Source organism: Amblyraja radiata, chromosome 29, assembly GCF_010909765.2.
Source record: "Amblyraja radiata isolate CabotCenter1 chromosome 29, sAmbRad1.1.pri, whole genome shotgun sequence".
In the NCBI taxonomy this organism is placed as follows: Eukaryota; Metazoa; Chordata; class Chondrichthyes; order Rajiformes; family Rajidae; genus Amblyraja; species Amblyraja radiata.
The window spans coordinates 16,427,418-16,452,927 of NC_045984.1; the positions used below are offsets into that span (position 1 = coordinate 16,427,418).

The 25,510-nt window shown below is 40.7% G+C and overlaps 1 protein-coding gene and 1 long non-coding RNA gene across 7 annotated transcripts in view; both read left to right on the forward strand.

The window, feature by feature from the left end:
* The window catches only part of dpp9 (dipeptidyl peptidase 9), an 85,169-nt gene extending 72,248 nt beyond the window's left edge, over positions 1–12,921 (forward strand). For 4 of the 6 annotated variants that reach the window (XM_033046675.1, XM_033046677.1, XM_033046674.1 and 1 more), the window contains 8 exons: positions 249–401; positions 3,051–3,186; positions 5,000–5,145; positions 6,623–6,769; positions 8,496–8,648; positions 10,932–11,074; positions 11,814–11,925; positions 12,143–12,650. In XM_033046675.1, the coding sequence (XP_032902566.1) occupies positions 249–401; positions 3,051–3,186; positions 5,000–5,145; positions 6,623–6,769; positions 8,496–8,648; positions 10,932–11,074; positions 11,814–11,925; positions 12,143–12,235 (1,083 nt within the window). In that variant the 3' untranslated portion in view covers positions 12,236–12,650. Of the gene's footprint in view, positions 1–248; positions 402–3,050; positions 3,187–4,999; positions 5,146–6,622; positions 6,770–8,495; positions 8,649–10,931; positions 11,075–11,813; positions 11,926–12,142 lie in introns of all 6 variants that reach the window. The other 2 variants (XM_033046672.1, XM_033046671.1) reach the window with 1 other exon arrangement.
* An 11,095-nt stretch (positions 12,922–24,016) lies between these two features.
* Positions 24,017–25,163, forward strand: LOC116989354. The gene is made up of 2 exons (XR_004416223.1): positions 24,017–24,167; positions 24,385–25,163. It is a non-coding gene; the product is annotated as an uncharacterized LOC116989354 (long non-coding RNA).
* Positions 25,164–25,510: the final 347 nt, after the last annotated feature.

A 25,510-nucleotide genomic window follows, 5' to 3' on the forward strand; every position in this document is an offset into this window, starting at 1 on the left:
TTTTTTTCTCCAACTCTTGGTTATGTCCAGTAAGATTGTCTTGAGCGATGCAATAGAAGGGCAGAGTACAAGTCATTATAGTTGTATTATGTAAGAAGAAATGTGGTATTGAACATGAATACAAACAAATAGTAACACAACAAGGAATTTCCCCATGACAAGCTCAATAAGTGTTAGTTTAAAGCTCTGTTCGTGACCACAATACTGCTTTATTCCTTGATACAATTTGTGCCTCTTGAATTTTCCAGATCTGGGTAAATGAAGCCACAAAGTTAGTTTATTTCCAAGCCACAAAGGACACTCCATTAGAACATCATCTCTATGTGGTAAATTATGAATCTCCAGGGGAAATAATTCAGCTAACAAAAGCCGGCTTCTCTCACAGCTGTTCAGTGAGCCAGGTGAGTGTTTTCACTTCTGGATTCTGGGGAAGTAGTGAAGAAAGTTTAAAAACAGTTACCGTATTTCCCGGCAATGAAGACGCTAGTTTTTACCCAAAAATAAGGCACGGAAATTTGCCTGTGTTTTGCAGGCCGAAGGTTAGGTTGTTAGCCAAGAAAGAAAGACTTGGCTATCCCTCAGTACAGCAACATCAAGAACGATGGGCTGCCAAGGGTAAAGTTGCGGGGAGGGCAGGAGTGTTGAGAAGGAGAGGGTCGGGGGATAATGCCAGCAACTCACTCACCGCTGCCGCAGCGCTCCAGGCGCGGAGCCACCGCATTGTGGCCGGGAGAGAAGTAATTCGGGTGGCTGTGAACGGTCGCCGGGACCGGACAGCGGAACCGGCCGCCACCCCAGGGCCTTCTGCTGGCCTGCCCACCCGCCAGCCACTGTGACCATCGGCACAGGCGCAACCGGCAGAGGTGGGGGTTGGCGGGTAGCTACTGGGCGGGTAGTTACACTCTTCTTTTCTCTCTCTCTCCTTTTTTCTCTCCCCTTTTTTCTCTCTCCCCTTTTTTTCTCTCCTTTTTTTCTCCTTTTTTTCTTTCTTTCCTTTTTTCTCTCCTTTTTTTCTCGCTCCTTTTTTTCTCTCCTTTTCTCTCTCCTTTTTTTTCTCTCTCTCTCCTTTTTTTCTCTCTCTCTTTCTCTCTCCCCAAGTCCCGGGGCAGGCGACCTGGGAACTGCAGCTAGTCCCGGGGCTCGCAGGCGACCTGGGAACTGCAGCTAGTCCCGGGGCTCGCAGGCGACTGGGAACTGCAGCTAGACCCGGGACTCGCAGGCGACCTGGGCGCTGCAGCCAATCCCAGGGCTCACAGGCGATCTGGGAACTGCAGCCAGTCCCGGGGACGTGAGGGATCTGGGAACTGCAGCCAGTCCTGGGCACGCAGGCGATGTTGCCGACCCCTGGACTAAACCAAAACCAAGGACAGAACTGAAGCTTTTCTGATTTGGAACCCTCACTAGAGTTATAAATGATGCTGTTCACTAACCAGTTCTGAAAGCATAATGAGCCTTTTAACATTTAACAGTCTAATATTCCACTGATTTCTAAAATTGTGGCTCTAATTTGTTCAGACTTTCCACAATTAGTCATTTCATATCCCTTAAAAAAAATCCTTCTGATATATTCACCTAACTATGTTAGGCTAAAGGTGAATAGTTTCTCACTGTCATAACTGCCATAGTTTTACCCATTTATATCTGTGTATCTTTGCAACTTTCATCTTCTAATAATTTTGTGCTCACGTCATTAAGCCTGGATATGAGATTGCCCTAATTTAATCCAAATCCTTTGTAAAAACATTAAAATATTGAGGCCCAAGTTCAGATCCATGAAAGTAGCACTAAATGTATCCTGCCTGTTTAACTACCTATTAATTTATATCAATATTTTGTATTCTGGTTCCTAACATTCCCTCCGAGATTAATAGTTGCCCACAATTTAGTACCTGCTTTAGGGGGATGTTTCCATGAATCATGAAAAAAACACAATCAATTTCCTGATTTCCTCTTATTTTAATTCCCTGAGACAGAAAGCAGTGGTTTCCTGACATTTGACTTATTTTAAGGATAGACACAAAATGCTGGAGTAACTCGAGACCCGCTGAATTACTCCAGCATTTTGTGTCTATCTTCAGTGTAAAGTCTGAAGAAGGGTCTCGACCCGAAACGTCACCCATTCCTTCTATCCAGAGATGCTGACTGTCCTGCTGAGTTACTCCAGCATTTTCTGCCGATCTTTGGTGTAAACCAGCATCTGCAGTTCCTTCCTACACATTTAGCTTCTTTCTTTTACTATCTGTGGCTAAATTTTGATTTTAACATAACATTCTATCTGCTGGATTAATTTCTATCTTTCCATGGTTATCAGTGACTGACATGCATGTTTTGGGATTATTTGTGATATGGATATCTTGGAAGATGAATTTGTATTTGATGAAGATGATGACATTTGTTTTCAATCTAAGGATTATCATAAACTGTTAGAAAAATGTCATTAATGATTCTTGTTACTGGCTCTTCCTTCAGTATGTTTTGGGGTATTTGCCAGCGATAGGTAGAAGTAAGCTGGTGTCTTATGATGGATAGAAGGAAGATGGGAAGTCACTTACACGTATAGTTTTATAAACACTGCTGGGTTGTGTAGCTTAACTGTTTACCTATTAAAGCATCTCTAATATTGTGATATCGGAGCTGATCATTCAAAGTGTAGGAAATTTAGTGATTTATATACAATATATAGACAATAGACAAGGGTGCAGGAGTAGGCCATTCAGCCCTTCGAGCCAGCACCGCCATTCAATGTGATCATGGCTGATCATCCCCAATCAGTACCCCCGTTCCTGCCTTGTCCCCATATCCCCTGACCGCTATCTTTAAGAGCCCTATCCAGCTCTCTCTTGAAAGCATCCAGAGAACCTGCCACCACCGCCCTCTGAGGCAGAGAATTCCAGAGACTCACAACACTCTGTGAGAAAAAGTGTTTCCTCGTCTCCGTTCTAAATGGCTTACTCCTTATTCTTAAACTGTGGCCCCTGGTTCTGGACTCCCCCAACATCGGGAACATGTATATCAACCTGTCCTGATAATATCTCTTTAATTTTCCTCAGAACTTTGACATGTTCATCAGCCATTACAGTAATGTCAGCACTCCTCCATGCGTCCACGTGTACAAACTGACAGGTCCAGAAGAAGACCACCTGCACAAAGAGCCGGAATTCTGTGCCAGTATGATGGAAGCTGCAGGTGAGTGTCTGGAAAGAAATGCGACTTTTTAAATACTATAGGTTGTCGGATGTTAAATACTATAGGTTAATATCTCCAATGGTCTTGATTACAAAAGAGATTGCACAAACCCACATTTCTGGCAGATTTGTACAGACATTATCTTCAATAAGGTCACTGCCTGAGTGCTCCAACTTATTTGCTTGCTGCAGGGCCAAGTAAAGTTTGGTGGAGGACAAAGAGAAGCAATCCGTGCTAGCCATTGAATCTTGCATGTGGATGTATAGCCAGTTAAGGGCAGGACTAAGATGACCATGATGCCTTTTAGAGATAGCTTTCACAGATCATGCATTAAGAATTATCATGTCAAAGCTGTTCTGAAGATGTTGTACCTGTGGATCTTCATTCAGCAAGTAATCAGTGCACATAGGAAATCAGCAATTATAAAAAATTGTGTGTTTCCACCATACATTTCTTGGTATCTTTTGTAAAGCAGACATAGCTTACTTATATATATATATAATTGGAACCATTTGGTGATGTTTATGGTGAGTACAGGCTGTCCTGTTGGAAGTATAACATAAAATCCTTATTCTGTGATATGAAGAGGTGTTCACCCCCCCCCCCCCCCCCATGCTCCTAAAGGGAATAATTTATAGATGTTATCCACTATGATATCTTTCAATATTACAACTAAAATCCACTTTATTCCATACCCGACTATTCGATCCAAAGTTTTTAGGCATCTATCATGTTGGCAGATCTTTGAAACTGTCACCAAGACTCTGCAAATTTTCAATACTTGCATACTGTGAACAGTTGTGAAATTCAGCAAGTTGAGGCTAACACAGTCCAAGGTGTATCCTGGGTTCTAGAGAAGAAAGTCGCCGGATGGTGCTTATCATTATTAATCAGCAAGCCTGCTCTTGTAATGCAGATGTGCATGTGTGGCTAGTGGTTGGAATTGAGTAATATTTCCTAACTACTTTGATGCCTGGGATGAGCTGGCTTTCTTTCTAAACTGATGCAGACATTTCATAAGGTCCTGGCCAGTTTTATGTATTTTCGCTGCTAGATTTGTGCTCATAAGCTTAAAATTAAATGAAAATAGGCAAACTGAAGGTTAAGTTAAATAATCTGAAATGTGTCCTATTTAGTACATATTACAACTGAATTCTTTGTTGAGATTTGACATTTTAAAGAATTGAAGTGAGCATCTTCATTTTTATGAATTTGTCAGCTTCTCTCTAAAAGAGTTAGGGGAGAGGATGCACACTACATTTCCCGAGTAAACTGTAGATGATAGAGACGGGGAGAGAGACTGCAGAACTAACCAGAGGCCATTTAAGTAGGATGGGGAATGGATGGTGTGGAGGAGTCGTGAATTCCTGCTTCCTACTTTTATATTTAACATTCTACCAGTGAACAATAATATTTAACTTGTTGTATTTTACAAATCCTGCAACAGGCCTGCAAACTCCCTCTGCATCTCCTAGCTCAACAATATATCACTATTTTGATAACACTTTTTAAAATGTCCTTGCCAAACTAGACAACATCACGTTTCCTTATACTATATGCCAGATCTTTGGTCCACTCACTTAACTATATCTCTTTGTAGCCTCCTTATGTTATTTCAGAAATCTCCTTTCTTACATTTTTTTTGTAATTTCATGAAAATAAATCCCCTGATAATAAGATAACCAATGACTATAATTTGAACAATGCTCTCACCAGCGATGTTGTTATCTAAAATGGAATAAAAGTGATGAACTGATGTATAATACTGTTACTTGGTAGAGTATGTATTAACTTTTCTCCATTATTTTGAAAGGTTGCCCTCCTGATTATGTGGCACCTGATATTTTCAGCTTCCATAGTAAATCTGGATTCGAGCTGTATGGCATGCTTTACAAACCTCACAACCTACAGCCAGCTCACAAGTACCCCACAGTTCTTTTTGTTTATGGAGGACCACAGGTAAGACAAGATATTTTTAGTTATAATTGTAAGAGCTATTTTTAAAAGATTAAATTAAAAGATTTTAAAAATTTAAATAAATGTGAGTGCAAACTGACGGAAACCAAAGATTTTGAGTTGATTCTAGTAGTGGTGCATTGATTTAATTATCTTTGCTGCCATAATTGATATTTATTCCTCATTGGTCTTGATGGTGGTATTGGAATATGCTCGTAAGTCTGTCACACTTCAAGCGAATGTACTCCAACGTTGTTAGGTGGGATGTTCCAGGATTTTGAAGATGATGATGCAACGGATTTATCCAAGCTGGATAGATGTGTGAATTATATTTTGAATCATTCTCATAGAAATAATTGCATTTATTATGTATTAAGAGTAGTGATTCAGTCCTTTGGGAATGAAAACCAGTAAGTCTCCTCAGTCTTAAGATCGTTCCAACATCATACTGGGCTCAGAAATTCACTACCAAGTTCATTAGCAGTACTCTGAAGTATTAGGGGGACTGATACACTGTAAAGAAGGTAGATGCCACTGCAGTTGATGCTGCAGTTTGGTTCAGAAAATAATTATCTTCCAACTGATAAACCCACAGCCCATTATTATAGTGAAAATGGCATTTTCTGCTGGACAAATGGCTGGCATTTTCCACTGTTCGTGTTTCGTCTGATAATCTCAACAGCAATTCTGTGTGTGCATGAGATTTTAAGAATGAGCTCTGCTGAGCCAAGAGTAGCATGAGGAATATTGCTTACTGACAGGAATTCAAAATCAATCAAAATTTGGTCATTTGTGTGAAGGGTTAACGAAATCCTGATTAACTACAAAAAAATGCCATTGTAATAGCTTGGCCAATGTGATAATTCCTGTTCTTCCACAGCCTTCTGCCAATCCCAGTGTAGATATTAGATTTACATTGGAGTCTTATCCAATCATATCAGATCTTTAATTATTGTTGGCATATAAACTGCATAACTGCGGTGTTAATATGTTTGCATTTAGTCTGTTAAATTGTCTAAAAATAAAAATAAACTAAAAAGCTTTATCATAAAAACGATAAGAAGGCTTTTCACTGTACCTCATTACACGTGACAATAAACTAAACTAAAAGAGTCATCTCATCCCGTGAAATATTTTCAACCCCGGGTCTGCGTTATTAGCCTGCTAGCATTTGTTCCATCATCCAAGCAATGTTTTTTTTGTCCCTAGACAATTTGGTCAAATTTGTACACAGGTGCAGGACTTGATGCTCTTTAAGGAGCATATGCAGAACTTGCCAATAAAACAGGCGGAACTCACTTCTAGCCTTAATCCTGTCATTGTACCCATTTATACTTAGTCCCATAAAGCAGCCAGTTTATAAGAGTGCATTATGCACACAGTGGAACTGTTGGTGTTACTCTTCTACTTTATTTCAATATCCTCACTCGCCTGATAACCAAAAATATTCATTGGAATTTTTTTTCCTTTGTTTGCTCAGGTCCAGCTGGTGAACAACTCATTCAAAGGAATAAAGTACTTGAGGTTGAATACACTGGCATCACTTGGCTATGCTGTTGTGGTGATCGATGGCAGGGGATCTTGCCAGCGTGGTCTTTTGTTCGAAGGTTCCCTTAAAAACAAAATGGTATTGTATTGATTTATAATGTGGCATCTAATTAGGATGTCCAGACATGCCATGTTGTGATAGTCACAGGGGTGTTATATTTTGAAACTCTCACTCTTTAGAATAATATTAATATCCTCACTGGAGTGGAGGTTTCCCCGACACTACTTATTCATGCTAGTGGGCTACCTTTTCCTGAAAGTCGATACACATTCGGCTTTAAAAACGATGATATGTTCAGATATTTTCATAAAAAGAACCCAGCAATAATGTAATCTGCCTCGCTCATTTTCATGTTTTCTGGTACCTTCAGCTAATTTTTAGGATGAGATTTGCATGTTTCTGGGCTGAAGGTTTGTCGCTAGTACTGAACTAGTTACAGCTCCCATTGCCAGTTTTACATTTCCACATGACCTGTCCCTACCAATCATTGTGTTTGTCAATTAGTTCCAAATGTTCTCCATGTAAAGACCTGGGTTGACACTGGCCTAACACTGCACATGTAACCGATAGCCAGGACTCTGGTCATTTTCATCTCCTCGGAAGATGGGGCTTAAACTTGTCCAGTATTTTTTGCTTAATAGATTATGTACCCACCAGAGTGGGAATATGTTCACCTCTAATGCCACTGCCTGTTTGTGAACGAGTATCTTCAGGATCTATCTCTTCCCACTTGCAAGTATTCTGGCATCCTCCCAGCAATTTATATGTTTGCCTACTCTGCCAAACATTGGAATGTGTACCCTAAAATTATACTTTCATTTTAATATTCTGTGCTATTGGGATGCTTGATGCTGAAAGTGATCACTCATTTTTATTTTAATGCTCCTCTTACTGAGAAAAATTATCTTCAGCTGTCAAACCTCTGTATCCCGTAATCAGATTCACCAGTCTGGAATCCAGTGAACATCTTGAATTTGTCGAATCACAAAGAAAAATATATGAGTAACCATTCGGACAATATAGCACAGTCTTCCAGAATTGTAAAATACTGTTCTTGCCAGATGAGAAATGAGACACCACACAAGAGATCATTCAGCCTCAATTTACTCATAGAAAAATACTGAACCTTGTCTCACTTTGCAACATTAAGTCCTTAGCTCTTCACGTTGCAATTCTTCAAATATACATTAAATGTCTTTTAATTGGTTTCAGGCTTTCCAGTGAATGAGTTTGAGATCCCCCACCCTGCACGTATGGGAAATCTTATCTGTTCCTCCAAGTCTTCTTGCAGATACTTTAAATCCATGCCACCTGGATTTTGTGACTTCTACTAAAGGAAATAAGTCCTTAATGTTTTTTTCAGATACTGAGGTCATCTTTGAATTAACTTTTTACTTATGTAGTTTTATGAGTGTGATTCCACATGCTCGACTTAATTCTAAAATCTTGTATTTTCAATTTTTGTGAACAGGTACTATTGCACTATACATTGAAATAAGCTTGCAAAATAAACATTTCAAGAGGAGGGAATCTTATTAAGCAAACCATAACCTATTTCATCTCCCCTCCCCCCTTACCCAATGCTCTTGCACCTTCAATAATTTGCTACTTCTCCCCATTATCATCTCCACCAAAAAGCAAATGTCTGGCCCCAATTCAGTGCTAACACTGCTCATAATGTAGCTGTTATATTGCCTATAGTGGTGGTAATGCTTTTGCTTTTATTCTCGGATGTTGTACTCAAACCTTAGAATGCTGTAATTTAGACGAGCCTTTCATCACCATTTGCTCCATTTTTCCATAGGGCCAGGTAGAAATTGAAGATCAGGTGGAGGGATTACAGTGGGTTGCAGAGAAGTATGGCTTCATTGATCTAAATCGAGTTGCCATCCACGGTTGGTCATATGGAGGTTTCCTCTCCCTCATGGGTTTGATACACATGCCTAAAATCTTCAAGGTAATCAAAGTACCAACAGAAATGAGCCATTGTATTGAAATGTGTTCAATCTGTTTATGTAAAAAGCAGCATAATGTCGCAGCACTCATAGCGGTTTCAAAGTGCATTGTTTATGTTTGTAGAAATGTTGCAGAATTAAAGGTGAAATTCTTTATCACTTTTTGAAATGCCCACATATAATTTAGCACCTTTGTCCTTTAATATCGAGAGTACAAAGAGGAGATGGTTCGACATGTAGAGCTTGTCTGCCATGGTCTGAGACAATGTGAAGAGTTATGGATTTTGGCCAGAATGAATTTGATAATGTGAGCTTGATGTAAGTTAGACCGAAACATTTGAAAATAGAGTGTGGGGCAAATAATACCCCACCATTGCCTTGCAGGAGGCTACTGTGGGCTGGGAAATATGAGAAGCATTTGAGTCAGTATATCAAGTGGAACAACAGTGTATTCATGTAATCACTGCATTGAGCAGTACCGACATGATATTGATGTTGTAATCTCCCTCACAGCAAGTGGTGACATGATTGAAACAGTATCTCCTACAATGTAGAGTAGTAGTTTCTTTCTGCAATCTGTACCGCACTCGCATCATCAAATTAATTTTTGCCAACATCTATTGCAATACCTGCCATGGTACATTAACCTTCGTTATCATTGTTGATGTACGTAACATTTTATATATCAGATTACTTCATCACCTTCCATTATTTCGACTTTGTATAATGCAAGAACTCTTCGATGGTTCCATCAGTGCAGTTTCAACAATAGCTTCTCTTTCTGTTCAGAATCCCCCGTAGCTATCTTTATTTTGTTTCTCCTTCTCTTCGTTGGCTGTCAAACTCCAAGTTATGACTGCATTTAATAACACAAATTTAATTTCTGTTTACAGAGTACTGACACCTCAAACTGCCTTATTTGCAAAATGGAATATTAATTCCCCACTACTCATACTCTCCTTCGACTGGTGGAACTTGTCCTCGCCCTCAAATTATTTTTGTCTCCTCTCACTTTATTCGTTAAAGGTGCAGCCTTGGCCACTCATATGGGCACCAGCTATGTTTGTCTTTTTGTTGGATGTGTTGCCAAACATACACTGGCACCTTCCCCCCCAACTCTTTCTTTACTACATTGACGACTGCATCGGAGATACCTCTAGGACCCATGCATAACTTTTAGATTTCATTAACTTTATCACTATCATCCATCCTGCCCTGAAATTTACTTGAACTATCTCTGACACCTCTCTCCTCTTTCTTGATCTCTCTGGTTCCATCACGGACAGACTATCGACTGGCAATTATGATTAATAGCAATTACTGACACACCGTTATCTGGACTACTCCTCACCCCACTTTGCCTCTTTCAAAGATGCCATCCTCTAATCTCAATTTGCCCGTCTCCTCTGCACCTGCTCCAAAGACTAGTCTTTCCATTTCAGGGTACCTGAGATGTTGTTTTACCCTAGTTTGAAGGGTCTCGACCAAAAATGTCACACATTCCTTCTCTCCAGAGATGCTGCCTGTCCCTCTGAGTTACTCCAGCTTTTTGTATCTATCTTTCTTTAGTAAACATGGCTTCCCCCACCCCGGCTGTTGTAGATGGAACCTTCACTCGTGTCTCCTCAGTAGCCCGTAGTTCTGCTCTCGTTCTGCCTCCCCCCAGATGGAACGAGGATAGAGTTGGTCCTTCCCTATCACTCTCCGCATCCCACACGTCCTGAGTTTAATTATCTTCATTTTCTGATCACCATGGAGTCATCTGCTTGCATTGCTATCAAATGTAAATCAAAAAACTGCAGACATTGGAAGTCTTTAATGAAGACTCAGTTATGAGATGAAGGTAGTTGGAGAGAAAACGGTTATGCAAAACTGAACAGTTTTGAGATAATAGTTTCTTATAACTGGATTTTTATCCTTATCTTGACATCTTGCATTAGGAAAGATATTAGGACGTAATAATTGTAAACACTATTTACTAGAACAGTTCATGGTATTAAAGCATAACAGAGATCCAACTAAGATTGGAGTTCTCCTCTTTGGGCCAGAATTGGAAGTGGATTTAATAGGTGTATGAGGGCAAAGTTTTTCTCCTTTCCATCTGATATATGGAACAATTTTACCTGAAAGTAAAAAATGAGAAGATGTGAAGTAATGATTGAATGACCCAGGGGTGACTTGAAGTTTGAAAAAAAAAGTAGCAGAGGTTTTTGATAGAAACCTCTTGGAAACTGCACTTTATGATACACTGCCCAAATGCCAGAATGTGTGTTGATATCTTGCAGGTTGCCATAGCTGGTGCACCAGTCACAGTCTGGATGGCCTATGACACTGGTTACACAGAACGGTATATGGACATCCCAGAAAATAATCAACAAGGTTATGAAGCTGGTTCAGTGGCGCTACATGTTGAAAAACTACCAAATGAGTAAGTAATCAGTTATTTTTCAAGCCAGAGAACCACATTTCCTAGCGAACAAATGTTCAGCCTAGCTGTCTTGTGTGGTATCCAGGTAAATCATACTGCGTATGAATGCAATCATGCCATAAATGAGAATAGCAGATAGCACAACAAGAGAAAGGCAAAAGAGTGTAGAATATAGTATTACAGTTACAGAGAAAGAGTAGATTTGTTTTATGTGAAAGGGCCACAACATGGTAGATTTGGAAAGAGGGACAACATCCTTAGCCTAGGAACAGCACAGTGACGCAGCAGAAGTGTTGCTGCCTTACAGCGGCAGAGACCCAGGTTTGATACTGACTACAGGTGCTGTCTGTAAGGAGTTTGTATGTTCTCCCCATGACTGCGTGGGTTTGCTCCGGATCCCTCCCACACTCCAAAGACATACAGGCTTGTACATAATTGGCTTTGGTAAAAATTGCAAATTGACCTGAGTGTGTAGGATAGCACTAGTGTATGGGGTGATTGCTGGTCGGCACGGACTGTGTGGGCCTTAGGGTCTGTATCACGCTTCATGTCTAAAGTCTACAATACGTGTTTCAATAGTCAGATAATAGTGGGGAAGAAGCGGTCCTTGAATCTAATGGTATGTGCTTTCAAACTTTTTTTATCTTCTGCATAATGGGAGAGGAGAGAAGAGGGAATAACTGTGCTTTGAGTGGTCCTTAATTATGTTTTGTAAACGAGTTGTACCTTATTCATCTAGGCCCAATCGTTTGCTGATTCTGCATGGATTTTTAGATGAAAATGTGCACTTTTTCCACACAAATTTCCTAGTCTCTCAATTGATCAGAGCTGGAAAGCCATATCAGCTTCAGGTAAGACAAAATATAGTGAAAATTAAATAAACTGCAGATGCTTCTATACGTATAACATCAGGTCATTTACTCTGAAATATTAACTTTGTTCCCCTTGGCACAAATACTATCTGACCTGCTCAATATTGTAAGCACTATGCTTTATTTCAGTTTTTTGCATCTGCTATATGTTGCTTTTGGTTTTGCTTTATGAATAATTAGTTGTCTGTTGCCACAGATTTACCCCAATGAACGACACAGTATTCGCTGCCCTGAGTCTGGAGAGCACTATGAGATAATGCTGCTACACTTCCTACAGGAATACCTCTGAGAAAGAAAAATGATCAACAATTAAGAAATACAAGAAATGATTTTAGACCATTGCTGATATTCAGTCCCTGGTGACTTGCTTTTGTCAAACAACATATTTGCCAACCTCGCCAACACCCCAGAAATCTTCAATCATAACTACATCAGTTTACCATTTTCTTTATAACATCAGTTCTGAGCAAGGGGATAAAATGAATTTTTCAACTGTGATTTGATATGACTTGCTAGCCTAAATTTTGGTTAAATTTACATGAATTGTAACAATACAGCATGGAGTTGGTGTTGATTCACCTAAACTATTTACAGGCCTTAAACTCCATTGTGATTGGGAGTGAGTATAAAGATCTAAATATTTATTCTCTCAACTTTGAAAGATATGTCCAAACCTGCTGTTGGGAATTTGACCAACTTTGTTTTAAAAAAAGAACACTCTCTGGCTGTTTGGGTTAGCAGCCATGTTTCTGAAATTCATCCCCCTAGGAACTTGGTTTCACAATGCCATTCAGTAAAAGACTTATTTTAACCTCTACAAGCTGCACCACCCAGGGAGTGTGTTTCTGGGCACGAACCAACTACAACTTTGCTGAGTATTCAAAATGTGTATTAAAAGAAAATATTTTTATGAATTCTTATTCTTTTATAATGAGTGTATGGCATTGTAACTCATTAAATAATTGTATCGCTTAATTCAATCTGCATCTCAAATTCTTTACCGGCTTTAACCTTTTTAATCCTGAATCATCAGGCTTTTTAGTCCGGTTTCATAGATTTTGGCTGTCCTTGGGTTCCTCGTGAAACTGGCAGTTCTTAAAATCACATAATCTGTGTCTAAAACATGGAAGAAGCCGCAAGACAATCCTGTATATCCTCAATCCTGTCCTCATCCAACAGCAGTAACTTTCATTTTAATAAAGGGATTAACATGTTAAAATGTGCATTTTCGTAGACCTGTCAGGGGAAAAAAATAATGCTCAGGCAAACAAAGGTAAACTATTCAATGAACTGAAGTGTGATCAAAATGGTGGATTTGCAGGGGTCCCGTGAAGATCTGAGGGCAAGGTAGGAAAGAATGAAGGAAATTTAAGCATGATGTTGTATGGTAACTTGATATTATAGTCTGGGAAAACCCTGGGCGTTTGTTTTAAAGTTGAACCAACAATGGAACATTAGGTCAATTATCATGTTTTTAAAACAGCAATGCACAATTTTGGAAGGAAGCAAACTTAATTTTAATGATGAGACCTGAAATCCCATGGCTTATTCCAATGATCATCTCTAACACCATTTAGTGAAGACACATAGTAGTCATCAAGAAATTGGGTAAATGCCAGAATTGTGCGTGCATAAATCCTTATTACTTATTTCTAGTTACAGCTTTGTTTTATTAAACGTCCAGGTTGTGTAAAAGCCATAGCTGTAACTGAGGAAAAAGAAAATCATGAGGAAAAGTAAATGGTGACATGGTACCTGGAATATATTGTATTGGTAGACAAAAGTGCTGGAGAAACTCAGCGGGTGAGGCTCTCACCAGGCTCTCTTCAATACCCTGTAACACTGCTCTCTCTCCCCATCCCCCCCACTCGTAACAAGGGCAGAGTCCCCCTAGTCCTCACCTTTCACCCCACTAGCCGTCACATACAACAAATTGTCCTCCGTCATTTTCGCCACCTCCAACATGACCCCACCACTCGCCACATCTTCCCATCTCCCCCCCGGTCTGCTTTCTGCAAAGACCGCTCCCTCCGTAACTCCCTTGTCAATTCTCCCCTTCCCTCCCGTACCACCCCCTCCCCGAGCAATTTCCCTTGCAACCGCAAGAGATGCTACACTTGTTGCTTTACCTCCCCCCTCGACTCCATTCAAGGGCCCAAGCAGTCGTTCCAGGTGCGACACAGGTTCACCTGCACCTTCAACCTCATCTATTGCATCAGCTGCTCTAGATGTCAGCTGATCTACATCGGTGAGACCAAGCGTAGGCTTGGCGATTGTTTCGCCGAACACCTCCGCTCGGTCCGCAATAACCAACCGGATCTCCCTGTGGCTCAGCACTTCAACCCCCCCTCCCATTCCAAATCTGACCTTTCTGTCCTGGGCCTCCTCCATGGCCAGAGAGAGCACCACCGGAAATTGGAGGAGTTGCACCTCATAGTGCAGCTTGGGCAGTTTGCACCCTAGCGGCATGAACATTGACTTCTCCAACTTCCGGTAGCCCTTGCTGTCTCCTCCCTTGTCAGCTCTCTCTCCGTCCTCTGGCTTCACCTCTTTCTTTCTCCTTTCCTTTCCCCGCCCCACCCCCCACCCTACATCAGTCTGAAGAAGGATTTCGGCCCGAAACATTGCCTATTTCCTTCGCTTCATGGATGCTGCCTCACCCGCTGACTTTCTCTAGCACTTTTGTCTACCTTCGATTTTCCAGCATCTGCAGTTCCTTCGTAAACACATATATTGTATTGGTCTGGTTTCCATGCCATAGAAATTATTTTAGGTAGAGTGCCACAGGGGTTCACCAGATTGATTCCTGAAATGGGGTGGGATGGGTAGAGAAATTGGCAGTGATCTTATTGAAACATACAGAGCATTTACAGGGCTTAAGTTTAGTTGAGATTACTTGGCTATGACCAGATTGATGAAAACAGAGTGCGGACCTAGAGAGTTGGATTCGGATGGGTGTGTAAAAGCATTGAGTAACTCCATATGTCAAGTAATCCTGATATTTAAAGTCCCACACTGCATTGTATTAAATTTTAATTCGGTTTAGAGATACAGCATGGAAATGAGCTTTTCAACCCACCACGTGCATGCGGACCTGTTCATATTTGTTCTATGTTATCTTACTTTTCCCACCTACTTCCTACACATCTGGGACAATTTTGCAAAGGACAATCAACATATAAACCGGCACGTCTTTGGGATGTGGGAGAAAACCGGAGCACTCAGAGGAAACGCACATGGTCAAGGGAGAAGCTGCAAACTCCACACCAACAGCACCCTAGATCAGAATTGAACCCAGTCTCTGGCATTGTGCGGTAGTGGCTGCACCACCTTCACCAATGTTCTCTTGCGTTCATTATTCATTTGGTAATAAACATTTTTACAATTGCAGATGTCCACTTGCCTTTTTGGAAATTAACCTGTTATAGGCTGACGATGCAATTTGGCAGTACAAATGAATCGAGAACATATTCCATGAATGGTAAGGTTGCAGGGAGTATTATGGAACCAAGGGACCTGAGTGTGCAATCCCAAAGATCCTTGAAGGTGCAGGCTGATAACGTGGATACGAAGGCATTAGTTGAGGGACTATAAAGCTCCCAACTTTATTATAGGCCCCCAAATAGTCAAGGAGAATTAGAGGAACCAATATGCCAGAAGCTTGCAGTCAGCTGCAAGAATAATATAGTTACTATAGCAGGGGATGTTAACGGTCTTGATATAGACTAGGACTGTCATAGTGCCAAGGTCTTCGATGGGGTGGAATTCATCAAGTCTGTTCAAGACTGTTTCCCCCAGACAATATATAGAGTGCCTCCAGGGAGAGAACAAAGTTTGTCCTACTCTTAAAGGGAAATTGGGCAGGGCGAGTGACTGAGATGACAATGTGGAAGTTTTAAAAATATTTTCTAACTGATTTCTATGTATGCATGTTCCTGTTAGAGTGAAGGGCAAGGCAGGCTGGAGTAAGGGACCCTGGATGATGAGAGAAATTGAAACAAAAAGGAGGCATAGATCAGATACATGCAGCTGGGGTCAAGCATTTTGCTGGAGGAGTATACTTGAGAAAATCAAGAGGCAAAACTGGGGCGTGAAACAGCTCTGGCAGATAAGATTAAGGAGAATCCAAAGAGATTTTATAAATATATTAAAGGAAAAATGGTAACTAGAGAGAATAGTGTAACTCAGAAACCAACGTGGTCCTCTGTGTGTGGAGCCACAAGAGATGGGCAAGATTCTCAATTAATGTTTCTGTTTTTTGTTGAAAGACATGAAGACTAGGGAACTGGAGAAAGTTAATAATGATGTCTTAAGGCTAGTCATGTTGCATCGAGGAAGTGCTGGATATCCTAAGACGTATGAACGTAGATAGATCTCTGGGGCCTGATCAGATCTATCCAAAGACACTGGAGGGTGGCTTACATTGTCCCTATTAAAGAAGAGCTTTATTTTTTTTTAAACCTGGGAACTATAGATTAGTAAGCCTAACATCTGTGGTAGGAAAGTTACCACAGAGAATTCTGAAGGATAAGGTATACATGTACTTGGTAAAACGGGTTGATTGTGGATAGTCAGCGCAATTTTATACGTGAGAGATAGTGTCTCATGAATTTGATTGAGTTTTTTGAACAAAATAACCAAGGTGGCGGGGGTTGTAGATTTATTAGTCTATATTGAGTCCAGGAAGGCCTTTGATAAGGTTCTGCGTGGTAGGCTGCTCTGGAAGGTTAGATCGGGATGGGAGATTGCAACCTTCACGTGATCTGCCCTGTTTCGACGAATGCAATCAACCTGGTGTGCACAATCAAATAAGATCAAACAGAACAAGTTATCCTACAACTTTATGCTGTGCACGCCATACGCAAGAAGAAGACGTAGAAGAAGGTTAGGGAGAGCTATTTAACTGGGTGCAGAATTGGGTTGATGGCAGGAAGCAGAGGGTTGTGGTGGAAGGTTGTTTTTCATACTAGATCACTCTGTTTGGGCCCAGTACTAATCTCTGAGGCACACCACTTATCAGAAGGATCTTGTCCGATAAACAACCTTCCACCACTACCCTATGCCTTTTGTCAACTATATCAAGGATTTGGATAAGAATGTAAAATGCACAATTGGTAAGTTTGTAGATTGCACTAAAATAAGTGGTGTTGAGAACGTCCCTCTGACTCTATCCTTTCCATCATTATCCCTGCACGCAGTCACCAGTGTAATTAAAATCCATTATCTTGTTACAGTTGTAACATTTTATTGAAAGATATGTCACTTATTTTCTCGGCAAACATCATAAAGAAGCATTAATTGTTTATTGTGTTGCAATTTTATTGTGTTGCAAGAAGAATCATAGAATCTTGAGCAATTTATTCCTCAAATGAGGTGAAGCTGGAAGAACTAGGAGAATGAGTTGTTAGATTTCAGATAATTTCTTAACATTCTTACCAATAGTTGGGTTAGTTCGTTATAACCTCTTAACCACAATTACCAAACATATTTCATTTTTGGTGCCATTTGACCTTTCTGTAGTGGTTTTATGCCCTGTGTCACTACACCCTGTGCTCAAACCATATGCCTGCAGAAAATGATGAACATGAAACTGGCTGTGTAGTGCTTGCTTTCCTGGAGCCATGAGAGTCAATTTTCATCCATTCTGTATGCCACGTAGACATACAGAATGGAAACGGGTCCTTGGGCACACCATGTCCATGCTGACCATCGATCATCTGTTCACACCAGTTCTATGTTATTCTTCATTCGGATTTACTCCCTAACATATTAGGGGCAATTTTTACAGAAGCCTATTAACCCACAAACCGGCATGTCTTTGGGATATGGAAGGAAACCAGAGTACCCGGAGAAAACCCATGCGGTCACAGGGAGAACGTGTAAACTTCACAGACAGCACCCGAGGTCAGGATCGAACTAGCTTTTCTGTCGCTGCGAGGCAGCAGCTCCACCAGCTGTTCCATTATGTCGCCAGTGTTTACAGCAAGACTCAAGCCCACATTGTTGATGCAATTTACACATCTCTACCTGTTATCCCTCTCACTCCCAACTCCAATCCCCTCTTCCCCAGCTGGATCCATCTGTCCATCATCCTTCACCCTCATTGTTCCACCTAGCAGATACTGGCACGTATCTCACTTCTCAGCTCTTTATACTATCTATCTTCCCTCCACTCTGTCCTGATGCAGGGTCTCAACTCAAAACATGAACAATTTATTTCCCTCCACAGATGCTTTTTATACCACAGAAAGTGGGATCACTCAGTTTCCCACATATTGTATGCATTAGCTATACAAATAGGTAGTTGGTGCTTTAAGGTCATAAGTGATAGGAGTAGAATTAGGCCATTTGGCCCATCAAGTCTACGCCATACAACCATGGCTGATCTGTCTCTCCCTCCTAACCCCATTCTCCTGCCTTCTCCTCGTAACCTCTGACACCTGTAAATCCTCATTAAATTTGATTTAATGCCAATTTGGGTCATAGCTAATATTAATGAACATGAGATTATGTGGTTTAAGCTTATCCCCACTTTGGACCTCAATCACCTGTATGTCTGTGGTGGAGATGTTATTGTGAAACACAAACTTAATAAACACTAGTCTTGAAACGAAAGATACCAACACTGAAGCAGGTGATAGGCTCTACAAGTCCTCATTGAGATATTTTTTGCAAGTGGTAAAGGTTACAAGTCAAGATGTGCCATATAATACATTGTAGAATTTCCATGTAGAGTACATCACTGTAGTGAGTAATGTTGTACAATATACTCGTGCATCTATAATAGTGCACCTGAAATGCTTCTCTCTCCGGATATTGCTGACTATCTGGCTATTTTTGCATTTTCTATTTTAAGTTTGGAATTTCAGCATCAAAAGTGTTTTGCATTTATGATACAGATTCCTATTATTTATATAATCACCTTCTGAGACTGGGCAGTATCTTCCAACACTAACACGATTATCAGGTTCAAAGTCTCCAGATGTATCTTTCTGAGTCTGACCAGGGTTCATTTCATTCTCATGAAACCAATGAAAGATAAGGATCTAACATCAATCCCTACAGAAGATATCAAATTCCAGGTCAGATTCTCCATTGTCAAGATGCTAATTCTGCAATAAATATTTATATATTTCAAAATTTGTGTTAGCATTTATTGGGAAGCTCCTCAGTCCAACAGAGCATCCCATTATCCCATAATATAGAAAATACGTGCAGGAGTAGGCCATTCGGCTCTTTGAGCCAACACTGCCATTCAATGTGATCATGGTTGAGCATCCACAATCAGTACCTCGTTCCTGCCTTCTCACCATATCCTTTGATTCCTCTAGCCCTAAGAGCTCTATCTAACTCTCTTGAATACATCCAGTGAATCGGCCTCCACTGCCTTCTAAGGCAGAGAATTCCACAAATTCACAACCCTGGGTGAAAATGTTTTTCTTCATCTCAGTTCTAAATGGCCTACCCCTTATTCTTAAACTGTGGCCCCTGGTTGTGGACGCCCCCAACATTAGGATAATGTTTCCTGCATCTCGCTTGCCCAATCCTTTAATAATATTACATCAGTTAGAGCTGAAAAAAACCATTCGGTTGGCAGGACTAACCATGCTCCTGATTTGTATGCTCAGCTAACACCCCCACAGAATCTATCATGCATCTCTATCATACAGACTGGCATTTAGTTATAAAATGTGCATAGATAAACAGAATGGGTATGGATATGATGCAAATTTGGAGTGAATGTAGACAGACACAGGTATAGAAACATAGAAAATAGCTGCAGGAGTAGGCAATTCGGCCCTTCGAGCCTGCACCGCCATTCAATATGATCATGGCTGATCATCCAACTCAGTATCCTGTACCTGCCTTCTCTCCGTACCCCCTGATCCCTTTAGCCACAAGGGCCACATCTACAGTAACTCTCTCTTAAATATAGCTAATGAACTGGCCTCAACTACCTTCTGTGGCAGAGAATTCCAGAGATTCACCACTCTCTGTGTGAAAAATGTTTTTTTCATCTCGGTCCTAAAAGATTTCCCCCTTATCCTTAAACTGTGACCCCTTGTTCTGGACTTCCCCAACATCAGGAACAATCTTCCTGCATCTAGCCTGTCCAACCCGTTAAGAATTTTGTAAGTTTCTATAAGATTCCCCCTCAATCTTCTAAATTATAGCGAGTACAAGCCGAGTCTATCCAGTCTTTCTTCATATGAAAGTCCTGACATCCCAGGAATCAGTCTGGTGAACCTTCTCTGTACTCCCTCTATGGAAAGAATGTTTTTCCTCAGATTAGGAGACCAAAACTGTACGCAATACTCCAGGTGTGGTCTCACCAAGACCCTGTACAACTGCAGTAGAACTTCCCTGCTCCTATACTCAAATCCTTTTGCTATGAATGCTAACATAACATTCACTTTCTTCACTGCCTGCTGAACCTGCATGCCTACTTTCAATGACTGGTGTACAATGACACCCAGGTCTTGTTGCATCTCCCCTTTTCCTAATCGGCCACCATTCAGATAATTGTCTACTTTCCTGTTTTTGCCACCAAAGTGGATAACCTCACATTTCTCCACATTATACTGCATCTGCCATGCATTTGCCCACTCACCCAGCCTATCCAAGTCATCTTGCAGCCTCCTAGCCACCTGCTCACAGCTAACACTGCCCCCCAGCTTCGTGTCATCCGCAAACTTGGAGATGTTGCATTCAATTCCCTCGTCCAAATCATTAATATATATTGTAAATAGCTGGGGTCCCAACACTGAGCCTTGCAGTACCCCACTAGTCACTGCTTGCCATTGTGAAAAGGACCTGTTTACTCCTACTCTTTGCTTCCTGTCTGCCAGTCAGTTCTCTATCCACATCAGTACTGAACCCCCAATACCGTGTGCTTTAAGTTTGTATACTAATCTCTTATCGAAAGCCTTCTGAAAGTCCAGATATAACACATCCATTGGTTCTCCCTTATCCACTCTACTAGTTACATCCTCGAAAAATTCTATAAGATTCGTCAGACATGATTTACCTTTCATAAATCCATGCTGACTTTGTCCAATGATTTCACCACTTTCCAAATGTGCTTCTATTCCATCTTTAATAACTGACTAGCAGCTTCCCCACTACCGATGTTAGACTAACTGGTCTGTAATTCCCCGTTTTCTCTCTCCCTCCCTTTTTAAAAAGTGGGGTTACATTAGCTACCCTCCAATCCTCAGGAACTACTCCAGAATCTAAAGAGTTTTGAAAAATGATCACTAATGCATCCACTATTTCTGGGGCTACTTCCTTAAGTACTCTGGGATGTAGCCTATCTGGCCCTGGTGATTTATCGCCCTTTAATCCATTCAATTTACCTAACACCACTTCCCGGCTAACCTGGATTTCACTCAGTTCCTCCATCTCATTTGACCCCCGGTCCCCTGCTATTTCCGGCAGATTATTTATGTCTTCCTTAGTGAAGACAGAACCAAAGTAGTTATTCAATTGGTCTGCCATGTCCTTGTTCCCCATGATCAATTCACCTGTTTCTGACTGCAAGGGACCTACATTTGTTTTAACTAATCTTTTTCTCTTCACATATCTATAAAAACTTATGCAGTCAGTTTTTATGTTCCCTGCCAGTTTTCCTTTGTATCCAGAACAAAGGTCAGGCATTCCTGTGGCATCGGGAAGCCTGAATAGCATTAATATTGTCTGCAAACAGCAGGTGAAAATGTATTAGATGGAGTTCAGCACTTTCTGATAACAGTTAGAAACACGTGAACATTCTCAAAGTATCACTAATGTATTACTTGTGTTATTCCCTGATCAAAAAAAGTTTTTTTTTCCCCTAACTGTCACCACTATCTTTATTTGAAACTGTCATTGCTAACAAAGATTGAGAAACATATTTGCCCAAATTAATATCCCCTGGTTTTGCGGTCAAGTAGAAATTGTAAAAAAAGTGAAATGCAATCCTGGCTGGGATTTCTCAATATTTAAAAATTGAATAGTTGGTGTGCAGGTACAGCAGGCAGTGAAGAAAGCTAATGGAATGTTGGCCTTCATAACAAGAGGATTTCAGTATAGGAGTAAAGAGGTTCTTCTGCAGTTGTATAGGGCTCTGGTAATACCACATCTGGAGTATTGTGTACAGTTTTGGTCTCCTAATTTGAGGAAGGACATCCTTGTGATTGAGGCAGTGCAGCGTAGGTTCACAAGATTGATCCATGGGATGGCGGGACTGTCATATGAGGAAAGATTGAAAAGACTAGGCTTGTATTCACTGGAGTTTAGAAGGATGAGGGCGGATCTCATAGATACATATAAAATTATAAAAGGACTGGACAAGCGAGATGCAGGAAAAATGTTCCCAATGTTGGGCGAGTCCAGAACCAGGGGCCCCAGTCTTAGAATAAAGGGGAGGCCATTTAAGACTGAGGTGAGAAAATACTTTTTCACCCAGAATTGTAAATTTGTGGAATTCCCTGCCACAGAGGGCAGAGGAGGCCAAATCACTGGATGAATTTAAGAGAGAGTTAGATAGAGCTCTAGGGGCTAGTGGAATTGAGGGATATGGGGAGAAGGTAGGCACGGGTTATTGATTGGGGACGATCAGCCATGATCACAATGAATGGCGGTGCTGGCTCGAAAGGCCTTCTCCTGCACCTATTTTCTATGTTTCTATGAAATTTCCCAAAATATAAATTATAACAAAGTCTTTTTTCTGATGCTTATTCGCTCTCATCTGTATTTGACTCCACCCATAGCAATGTGCTTAACACAAATCTCACATTTGGACCATTGCTGCTACAGAAAATGGATAAAACCAAATACTCCACATGGGATTGACCAAATCAGCAAATTCAGACATGGTGAAGGCTTCCCCAACACAATTGACCTTGCAAACACCAACTCACAAACATTTTGGGATTAGATTTGTACCACGGACTAGTCACATCACAGCCTGACATAGTTGTCTTCTCAGAATCATACTTTAAAGACAATCTGCCAGACTCCTTCATTACGATTCTTGGTTACGTTTTGTACCACTGCCAAGATAGATCCATCAGAAGAGGCCACATTGTGGTTTCCAGGCAGCAGCAAGGAGTAGCCCTTGAAGTTCTCAACATTGACTTAAAATCCTATGAAGTCCCCTGGCACCAGGTGAAACTGGCAAACAAACATCCTCCTGATTATCACCTTCCTTCCTCCCTCCCTCATCTGATGAATCAAAGCCCTTTCACATTGAACAACATCAGGAAATAGCACTACAAATAACAATGAGGCAGAATGTAGTCTGGGGTGGGACTTCAAGTTATAGTGGTAGCACCATTAGGAACTGAGATGTCTAATTCCTGATCAACATATCAGCCAGGTTATGTTTATGAAAGTGTGTCATCACAAGAGATATTAAAAAAATAAACTGCTGGAAGAGCACAATAGATCAAGCAGCAACTGGAGGCAAAGGGATGGTTGACACTTCGGGACAATAGATAAAATTGCAAATTGACCTGAGTGTGTAGGATAGCACTAGTGTATGGGGTGATTGCTGGTCGGCACGGACTGTGTGGGCCTTAGGGTCTGTATCACGCTTCATGTTGGGACGACAGATGGTGCAATGGGCTAAGTGTTCGGCTGGCGACCGGAAGGTGGCCGGTTCGAATCCCGCTTGGAGTGCATACTGTCGTTGTGCCCTTGGGCAAGACACTTCACCCACCTTTGCCTGTGTGTGAATGTGTGTGAGTGATTGGTGGTGGTCGGAGGGGCCGTAGGCGCAGAATGGCAGCCACGCTTCCGTCAGTCTGCCCCAGGGCAGCTGTGGCTACAGAAGTAGCTTACCACCACCGAGTGTGACTGAGGAGTGAATGAATAATGCGATGTAAAGCGCCTTGAGTATTAGAAAGGCGCTATATAAATCCCATCCATTATTATTATTATTAAAGTCTACAATACGTGTTTCAATAGTCAGATAATAGTGGGGAAGAAGCGGTCCTTGAATCTAATGGTATGTGCTTTCAAACATTTTTTATCTTCTGCATAATGGGAGAGGAGAGAAGAGGGAATAACTGTGCTTTGAGTGGTCCTTAATTATGTTTTGTAAACGAGTTGTACCTTATTCATCTAGGCCCAATCGTTTGCTGATTCTGCATGGATTTTTAGATGAAAATGTGCACTTTTTCCACACAAATTTCCTAGTCTCTCAATTGATCAGAGCTGGAAAGCCATATCAGCTTCAGGTAAGACAAAATATGGTGAAAATTAAATAAACTGCAGATGCTTCTATACGTATAACATCAGGTCATTTACTCTGAAATATTAACTTTGTTCCCCTTGGCACAAATACTATCTGACCTGCTCAATATTTTAAGCACTATGCTTTATTTCAGTTTTTTGCATCTGCTAAATGTTGCTTTTGGTTTTGCTTTATGAATAATTAGTTGTCTGTTGCCACAGATTTACCCCAATGAACGACACAGTATTCGCTGCCCTGAGTCTGGAGAGCACTGTGAGATAATGCTGCTACACTTCCTACAGGAATACCTCTGAGAAAGAAAAATGATCAACAATTAAGAAATACAAGAAATGATTTTAGACCATTGCTGATATTCAGTCCCTGGTGACTTGCTTTTGTCAAACAACATATTTGCCAACCTCGCCAACACCCCAGAAATCTTCAATCATAACTACATCAGTTTACCATTTTCTTTATAACATCAGTTCTGAGCAAGGGGATAAAATGAATTTTTCAACTGTGATTTGATATGACTTGCTAGCCTAAATTTTGGTTAAATTTACATGAATTGTAACAATACAGCATGGAGTTGGTGTTGATTCACCTAAACTATTTACAGGCCTTAAACTCCATTATGATTGGGAGTGAGTATAAAGATCTAAATATTTATTCTCTCAACTTTGAAAGATATGTCCAAACCTGCTGTTGGGAATTTGACCAGCTTTGTTTTAAAAAAAGAACACTCTCTGGCTGTTTGGGTTAGCAGCCATGTTTCTGAAATTCATCCCCCTAGGAACTTGGTTTCACAATGCCATTCAGTAAAAGACTTATTTTAACCTCTACAAGCTGCACCACCCAGGGAGTGTGTTTCTGGGCACGAACCAACTACAACTTTGCTGAGTATTCAAAATGTGTATTAAAAGAAAATATTTTTATGAATTCTTATTCTTTTATAATGAGTGTATGGCATTGTAACTCATTAAATAATTGTATCGCTTAATTCAATCTGCATCTCAAATTCTTTACCGGCTTTAACCTTTTTAATCCTGAATCATCAGGCTTTTTAGTCCGGTTTCATAGATTTTGGCTGTCCTTGGGTTCCTCGTGAAACTGGCAGTTCTTAAAATCACATAATCTGTGTCTAAAACATGGAAGAAGCCGCAAGACAATCCTGTATATCCTCAATCCTGTCCTCATCCAACAGCAGTAACTTTCATTTTAATAAAGGGATTAACATGTTAAAATGTGCATTTTCGTAGACCTGTCAGGGGAAAAAAAATAATGCTCAGGCAAACAAAGGTAAACTATTCAATGAACTGAAGTGTGATCAAAATGGTGGATTTGCAG